The sequence below is a fragment of the Austrofundulus limnaeus genome, unplaced genomic scaffold, assembly GCF_001266775.1.
Source record: "Austrofundulus limnaeus strain Quisiro unplaced genomic scaffold, Austrofundulus_limnaeus-1.0 Scaffold123, whole genome shotgun sequence".
Lineage (NCBI taxonomy): Eukaryota > Metazoa > Chordata > Actinopteri > Cyprinodontiformes > Rivulidae > Austrofundulus > Austrofundulus limnaeus.
Genome location: NW_013952525.1, coordinates 34456 through 43775, shown reverse-complemented (window position 1 = coordinate 43775; position 9320 = coordinate 34456). Strand labels below are relative to the sequence as shown.

Here is a 9320-nt window from a genome sequence, read left to right as displayed (position 1 = left end):
CCGAAAATGTCCCCAATTTGAGCTGCTCTTCATATTAGTGACAAACAATAACAGTAACAGCTTTTTGACAAGTTTAAATTCTCTTTAAAATACATTCAAAATGTTTAAAAATTTAAAGTACAAATTAAAATATAGTTGTATCTGCAACTGTATTTGATAATGTTTTGAACTTTTAAAACATTGCATGGTAAAAACAGAGGCTGCACTTCAAATTAGTGACAAACTTTGACATTTTTTGATGAGTTACTTTCATTTTTTCTTCTACTTTTAATTTAAAATAGGTTTCCATTCTCAGCAGGTTTCTAAGGTTCTTCTTCTATGTATTAAAAAACGTTGTTAAGCAACTGAGTGGCGCACTACTGCTACTAGTGGTGAGAAAGTGTATTGCATTTTATTCAAAATCTATGCGGTCCCACGGCCCTCTGCGGACCAAAGTTAAAACTGTTGTTCTTTTGAGGCCCTCAAGGTGGCGCTTTAGGTTAAGAATCTCTGGACTAGATGACTCTTAACTCATCACCCACGGCTGGAAGATCTGGCAGAATTTTCTTTAGAGCCATCACGATAATCTGAGCATCCTTAAGATTGTCAGAAGGGCACAAACCAGCACGATTATCCTGCCGTGTGAACCCAGCCTAACCTGCAGCCACAGGATTACTAGACTGCAGCACTGAAGTGTTTAAATGACTTAAAAATATCAAACTCAAAAGAGGGTGACGAGTTTATCAGAGAGGACACCTTTATAAAATACGAACACGAACACTGTCAAGGATCACGATGACGGGTTGCTTGTGTGTGTTTTGCAGGTGACACGCCTTCAGTATCTGAACGCTCTCATGGCGTCACGTGTCGGGCAGAGTCCAGATCCTCCAGAGATCAAGATTCTGCCCAACAGTCAGACCAAGCTGCTAAATGAGAGAAACACAGCACAAGGTAGCTTTGCTCAAAACGTTGTGTGACCTGCCGGGTCTGCTGCCTCGCCAACCTCCCAACATTCTCTGTTTCACATTGCCTTTGTAGCCTTTGTAGAACTGTGCTTTTTCTGTTTGCCTTCAACTGAACTAAAAGAATTTTCTCTTTCTCTTTCTTTTCCCTCCTTGTGTGCCTCCTCTTGTCTCTGGCCCACCCAGAGTTTCCTGTAAACTTTTCTTTTTTTGATACCATTGACAACTACTGTTAGGGTTTCTGTTTGTTTTTTTTTTTGCATGAGGTAAACAAGTTCAGCCTGTCCCTGACTAAACACACAAAGATACTTTCACCAGTTGTTCTAATGGGCATTTTTCCACTCCTAAAAACATGTCAGAATGTGCGTGCGTGTGTGTGTGTGGTTGTGTTTTTCCATTCAACCTTGTTTTTTCCGCTTGTCTTAAATCAGTTTTTCTGTTCTTTAGGTACAGTAGATAAAATCCTTTAATGTTTGCTAAACATCAGAGTCACAGATGGAGATGAACTGTCTTCACTGGCTTTATTATTGGAGGCTTACTTTTAAATGACTCTTGAAGTCTTTAAGGATAATTCAGCACAGTATTATGCTGCTTTATTTCCATTGAGGTATTCATTATCAGGGTGTCCGTGGGTCCTTAAAAAGTCTTAAATTCACATATCTAAAATTAAGACCTTAAAAAGTCTTAAATTTGTTAAAAAATGTGCAAGTTGGTCTTAAATTTGTTACTCAAAGGTCTTAAATTTTGTCAGGCAGAAGCGATTAAAGTTCTCCGTCTCCCCCAGCCGTCTCTGCAGAACCATCGCTTATATTTTCGGTCTTAAATTTCATTCAAGCTGGTATTAAAAAGGTCTTAAAAAGTCTTAAATTTGACTTGCTAATACCTGCAGATACCCTGATTATGGTTCTTGCAAACTTTGACCTTTTTCGTTTTGGAGAAATTCAGTGTAACATGAGAACAAAGCATAAACAGCTTAAAGTCAGTTTAAAGACTGAAACGTGTCTGAATACACTTAAATTATTATTTGTAAATGGTCAGTTTAATCTGCAGTATTACAGTAGTTCATCCAAGTTATTTCCCTCCAACAAATGACTTTTAGTTTAAAAAAAAAGAAGCCTAAAAGATCTTGGAATTTTTTTTTGCACTTTAGCTTTGATTCATGTCTTAATATTCAAATGAAAAGATGCACCTCTGAAGTAAAAATGGCTCCTTGGATGGTTTTGTTAGATTTTTCAGTCTTTGTCTCATTTTCTAACTGAAGCCTTGTCCACACAGAAATGATGGGCATGTTTTACTTGCCATTTCTCAACATTTTTCATGTGAACTCAGCTCATTTTCTAGAAATGTCTCCATCCATACAGAAACAATGAGAACCGCCTTAACGGGTGCATTAACTGTGGCAGGCCTGTACGAGGCACCGTACCACTGCCACGACATGACGGCAGAAACAGGAAACAAGGCGTGGAGCACGTGCACCAGGGTTGGGCAAAATCATATTGTGTGCAATTAATCATCAGTTAATATTTGCCACTTTGCGATTAGTGCCATGTGATCACGTATTTTTGTGTGCGACACATTAATAATATTAAAATTAATAATAATATTATCAGTGTCAGGCATGCTGCATGTGAGCCTAAAGGTAGGAGGCGGCGTGGAGCAGTTAACACAAACTCTACAAACTTGTTTAATCACCTGAAACACCAACATAAACTGGAGTGTGAGGAAAGTCAGAAGATGTGGATCAAGGCCACAACATCAGCTACATGCAGCTGAAGTTATCTATTAACTATCGGCTAAATGCCCAACCGTAACAGGCACACAGCGTCTACATCAGGCAGGAAATGTAACACAACACCCCCCCGTTCGTAGATTAGACTAGAGGTGGGCCGATGATGCCGTAGTTTTCAAAAAGTTTAGTTTTGGCTGGCCACACGTCACACAGGTGAAGTTATTTTTTCAGTCTAGAGGCAATAATTGTTGCAACATTTTTAAAGTTTCCTAAAACACTGTTTAATTTGTGTTTGAAATGGTTAAAAACAGCAACTGTGTTTTCATGGGAGAAAAAAAACAACTCGAGTGGACGGATGCTTAAAAATGTTTTTTTAAACTAATATTTTATGAGCCATCCACACCGGAACATTTTATTTTTTATTTAATTTTTAATCATCTCAGCCTGGCGTTCACACCCAAACACTATTTTTGAAGCTAAGAAACTGTATTTTTGGAAGAATTTCAGAGTAAAATATAAAAAAAAGAATAAAAAGACCTTCCTGTCTTCCCAAATAAGTAAATATTTTATTTACAGTGGTTTATACAGTAGTAATATACTCTAAACTAAAAACTAATAAAACTGTTTCAGTAAAGTCAAAACAAGATGCACCTAATAAATGTTGTCTATGCTTTGATGGTTTGAACAGTTTTACAAAGAGTCGAGTCGATTATCTCTGCTGCTTTAAAATGTTCCTCATCTTCAGCTGAACTTCATTATAAAGCACCTTTCATACAAATTAAAGTTATTCTGATAAACTAGTGATTGACAATCTAATCAAAACAGAACAGCTTCATACTAATGCTATTAAAGTTGACATGTCTTGTTAATACATGTTTAAAAAGGTAGGTGTTGTTAGATGTTTAAATTTAGATGTTGAAGAGGTAGTACGGAGCCCATCAAGTGACATAGGTTAAAAAATGTAATGCATTGCCACTAGAGATGCTCGGTATTGACTTTTTGCCGATATTCGGTATGCCGATATTCTTCAACACTTAATTTCCGATTCCGATATTAACCGATATTACAAACCGATATTAAGGTGACATCATATATCGCCTGTCAGGGACATTATGCCTCATTTTTGATACCCCACTGGATGCATTCCATAGAGAAACATTGTCTGTACAAAAAAAAATTAACTAAAGTTAGGGGAGAAGTGCCATATTTATTTTTAACATTTTGTCTCAAACAATAGTTTGGACCATGCTCCCCCTGAGATAATCCAGTTTGATGATGTCATCAATCGCACACCGGTGAACATCTCTGGACCACAAGCATTTATTAACACATTTTGGTCAAATCCAGGCATCAATTTACCGGGCTTTTGTTATCAAAAGAAAAATCGATACCAATATATAGAGATTTTACATTTTTATGCTAATATCGGACCTATAATATCTGTAGGCCAATATTATCGGACATCCCTAACTGCCACATATTATTATCTCGTGACCATGACATAATAAATTGTGGCCACACATTAATTTTTTCTCTCCAATGTCACTGGACGGGCTTCGTTAAAAAAAAGTTCATCAAAGTGTTTCTAACCCTCCTGCTGCCCTTGGCTCAAAATAACTGGTTTCCAAGAGCAGCAGGAGGGTTCTATATGTATAAATTATATTTATATATTATATTTATATATCGTATAACACCTCATCCCTGAAGCGCATGTGAACAATAAAACCAAATATTGCTTTTTTATATAAAGACATTAAAAATAATGCAGTAAAATAAATCAGGTAGTAAATAAACTGATTTTTTTTTTGTTATTAATACTAAAAGCACTTTATTCTTCAGCTGTTTACAGTTGTGTTTAATATAAGTATTCTGCTAAAAATCTCTGTTTTTAATTGTTTTTGTCTCACCTGAGCACTTTACCTGATTTCTACTGAACCTCAGTAATTGTATAATATTTAGCTGCTTTCAGGAAATATTTAGTATTTGTTTCACATCACATTAAAGTAGAAACTTTTAGCTATAGATAATCAATCTGAGGGCCTCAGCTCAGTTGTCAGGCTTCAGACTGTAATAATCCCAGAATCTGAGAGATGACTGAAAAAACAACAGTGCTTTTATTGTTTCGTTTTAATAAGGAGAAACAGAAGTTAACTAGGAGTCCAGAAAACCCCACATTATATGTGTAACAGTTCAAAACTGAGTGAAATAAGAGTTTGATCCTCAAGAAAACATGACTTCATAGTTGTTGAAATATATTTGGCAGCACAGAAACATTTCTTATAGTTGGTCACCAGGTTTGTTCACATCTCAGTATGGATTCTGGCCCACTCCTCTGCAGAAACATTATAAATCTTTTAAGTGCTTCTTGGTACAGTATGTCAAAGCTTCAGATTTTGCTCACTCCATCATCCTAAAGAGCTGCTTCTTTAGAAACCCCTTACTTTGTTTGGCAGTCAGTTTTGGGTCATTGTTTTGATGGAAGACCCACTGATGACACATGAAAAGTTGGTTAAGTCCTTTCTGCCATCGTCAAACATATTATTCTGCCACTGACATGTTTGGTGTTTGGTGGACCGCTGATCCAACAAGTGTTCAGTGGGGTTGAGTTCAGGACTGCTGGCAGGTCGTTCCATCCTCTCCACGCCTAAACTCTGGAGGTAGTCTCTGATAAATGAAGATAGGGGATTTCCACTGGTTGCAGAATTTCGTCTCGACATCTCTCTGCATTGAGATTGCCTCCAATGATAAGTCTTATTTTTCAAGTGTGGGAGATACTGCCAAAAACTCAGCTCTACTGCTCATCCCACAAAAGCTTGTTCCTTACAAATGTGGCACCATTTAAAAGGGAAATTAACAGGCTTTCTAACAGCATAAGATTTATTGCCAAAGAAGCATTATTGCAACAAAGAAATAATCGACCAGACACAAATTTACATCCTTTTTTTTATGAATGTCTTCACATGAGTAATTGTCATGTGAACAGGGGGAGTTCGAAGAAATGTATTAGTCATGTTAGATACTGATTTTGAAAGCACTAGACCATTTCCATAATTTTCCTTTTTTACTATTGACTTTTATAATCTATTGTTTGACTATTGTGAAGTCTTGATTAAAATAGTTTAGATACATGCCTGAAACACTATCACAACACATAAAAAACCGTTAATAAAACATAAGTAAAGGTTTTTTGTCTGAGTGTCTGTGATTCAGCCGTAGGCCAGTAGTGGGCGTACCAGGCACTGAAGAGCCATGTATTTATACGCCGGGACTTCCGGTTTTCTTGCCAGCGTTGGTTTCGTGCTTGCACAGACAGCAGTAAACCGGCGTTCACTCCAGTCACTGGTGTTGTATGGTCCATTCACTTCACATTTTAATCTATTCAAATTTTATGTGTTTCGTCACGATTTCAGTTAACGAACACTAAATTTTCTTACAAATGCATGCATCAAATTTGCTAAAACAATAATGCAGAATGTAGTTTTATTGAATAAATGGTCAGAATTTCAGTAAATTTTCCCTCATTAGGAATTTTCTATTGCTTACTGTTAAGAAGACCTCCAATATGTGGGTCCAGTGGACGTGTTTCAGAACCTGAAGTGTATTATAACAGAGAAGATGGTGCTAAAGTGATGAACTGTTTTCTTTTGCAGAGAAAAGCTTCAGTTTCTTTATTATAACAAGATTTTAAATGAGTCCAAAGTTTTAGTTTCGTAGCTTTTTTCATGCAATAGAGCAGGTTTGTCTCTCGTGGCATCTTTTCTATCTCCTGTCAGCCTTTATTTCCTCATGTATGTGCGTGTGTGTGTGTGTGTGTGTGTGTCACCCCTCACTCACCCCAGCTCTCCTCTCATTGGTCGGGTTCCACAGGTGGCAGCAGAACCCAGGAGAGCTCCACAGAAGAGGAGGCTCATGGGTAGCCACGGCCCATCAGGTCTCTTATTTAAGAGACAAAGACAACAAATGAAACCACATCCAGAGGGTTTTTTCTGTTATTTTTTATTGCTAAATATTCCATGGCTGGAGCGTAGTTTGTGGAGAACACCGGAGGAGGGATTTTATTTTGAAATCCTGTTTTATGTAGACCTCCTGCTCATGTTTCGTCTCCACCTTCATTCCTTTCTTTGGTTTCAGTTCAGTGATTATTTCTGATGTTTCTGTATATAAGTTTGTATAAACATAGAGACTGAAGACAGAGGTGAACCTCAGAGTATATGTGATGTCATGGTTTCAATAATCGAGCCAAACTGAAGCGTTTTTTTGATGAACAAACTTTGACAGTTCTGCTGGAAAATGGAAGAAAAGTTGAGTCGCTGTATGGAAACTTCTTCACTCCTCCTGACAGACTGGTGTTAAAAAAACACTTTATTCGATCTGTTTGAGGTCATTTTATAGTGAAAGTGCTTTGATTTGATCGACCTGTGAATATTTAGCCCTAAATGATAGTGAGCTGTCCTGGGTCCTTACTTCAGCCCTGAGAAAAGATGCTGAACACAAGAAAATATTTCTACACCTTTTATATCTCAGCTAAACTTAAAGGAGATTCAGTTACATTTAGAGAAAAGATATACAGACACCTGCAGAAACACTAACAAGAGTTGTGCTGTACCCTAATAATAATAATAATAATAATAATAATAATAATAATAATAATGAGAAGATTAAGACAGAACTGTTGTCAGAATTGTTTTTATCACAGAGCAGTTGTGTCTGATCCTGAACCTGGATCTGCACCATCCTGCATCTGTTTGTTGTTTTCATGACTCCAAACAGCATGAGAAACATGTGACACGTGTGGGATAGTGGTCCTCCAGAACCAGGACAGGACACCTTTGCTGTAGCTGGACAGCTACACATCTCAGAGTAATTTCCATTTGTATATATATTTAATTGAAGTAATCTATAAAATATATTATAACCTATTCCAGGTTAATGCAAATAAAACTCAATTATTTATTAGATTGAAGTTAAGTCCGTTTTTTCCTCTCATCTGTCACCAACTGACCCTTGACCTCTTGATTTATTTTATATAATCAGGTTTTACTGAAAATAAAGCTTTTTTATGGATTGAAACTAACAGATTAATAAATAAATGTCTGCTTTTACCTAAAAAAAATGAAATATGCTAGTGGTTGGAGAGGGATCACCTGTTTCATTTTGTTTAAATGGTGCCTTTCTTCCTGGGTTTCAGCTCTAAACTTGTGTTACTAGTTTTTACTTTTTTCATTTCTCTGGGTGCCAAAGTTACCTATTTATGCATATGAGTGTGTGTCTGTGTGAGTGTGTGTGTGTGTGAGTGTGTACTTAAGCATTTGTCCATTTGAACAACAAAAGTCTCTGATGTTGGTTAAAAAGAGTCCTTTGTTGAATTTATGGGAACTTGTCATCTCATTTGAACTTTTAGAGCTTAATAATGCTTAATAATAATAAGTTATAATGTGACAAGTTAAAGGTGTCTCCATGGTCTGTCTGTTCATCAGAGGGTTCAAATTGGAAAAAAATGGAATAAAAATTAAGTTTGAACCTTAATATGGGTTGATACCCGACCAGCTGGTCTGTGAAAGCAGGAAATGTTAGCTTTTTTTTTTTATTTAACAGGAAAAGATTATTAAAAATCAAGCCTGACTCAGCATAATTGCTGTTTTACAGCAGGTTCCTGTTCTGCAGCACATAAAACACTCAGAATTACAGCATCACAATCACATCATTATACACCACAGACATGAAGACAAACAAGCATACCAAATTTCAGAAAGGCAGCATTTGCAAAATAGGACGTCTAAATATGAGCACAACAAAAAGTGTCCAGCAGATGGSAGACAAGATTCTTCTTTTATTATTGTTATTATTATTATTATTATTTGACACCAAACTTTGACTAAACTGGTAAGAAAGAACTTCAGAATTCATCAACATATAAATTTGTGGTGAGAAAGAGTATTTTATCAAATATACTGGTCGGTTTGTGAACGAGTTGTATTCTCAGCTGACCGTTCTTTGAAAGCTCATGTTCTTGTGTTCACGGCTTGTGGCGCTGCATTCTTGGCCTCGCACATTATTCTGTAGTCCTCCAGTAAACAGCAGCTCTGTTGAACTTTGAGTCGTTGCGGTTTTGGAGAAAAGATTGGCACACACGAACAAGTTTCTCACCAACAAGTTTGTCTGCGCCGATGACTCCTGGATATCTTTGTTTCCAGTTGTGTGAAATAATAATAATAATAATAATAATAATAATAATAATAATAAAAAGAAGCAGAGTAGAAACATTCAGTGCTGTTCATGTTGCGGTTTGTTCTGCCAGAGTTTGTGCACAGGGGCTAGGATTTGTGGATCATGGGAACTCATTATAAAGTTGGCCCCTATAGGGGCCCCTCAGACCTAACAGTGAGCTGAGACTGGGTGTCTAAACACTACATCGGGTCCAGCTTCTGAAGCAGACAGATCTGATCAGACTGAGCTTCTGTTCTGGAAGGTTTCAGTTGGGCAAAAGTCTTAAGCTCTAAAGCACCTTGTTTTTTGTCCCGTTTGTGTTTTTCACTCAACATTCCTCCTCATCCTTTCATCAGTATGTGTGTTTATGAGTCCAACATTTCAATATTTCATGGCCGCGTTCAGTGTTCACTCCATGTTGTATTTCCAGTACCTGTCAATTA

General features: G+C 36.9%; 1 protein-coding gene across 1 annotated transcript in view; it reads left to right on the top strand.

The window, feature by feature from the left end:
- cnnm3 (cyclin and CBS domain divalent metal cation transport mediator 3) overlaps window positions 1-8315 on the top strand; it is a gene marked incomplete in the record, with an annotated part of 29839 nt that extends 21524 nt beyond the window's left edge. Inside the window, 2 exon segments of the mRNA XM_014015096.1 lie at window positions 804-930; window positions 6538-8315. Of these exon segments, the coding sequence (XP_013870550.1) occupies window positions 804-930; window positions 6538-6587 (177 nt within the window).
- Window positions 8316-9320: the final 1005 nt, after the last annotated feature.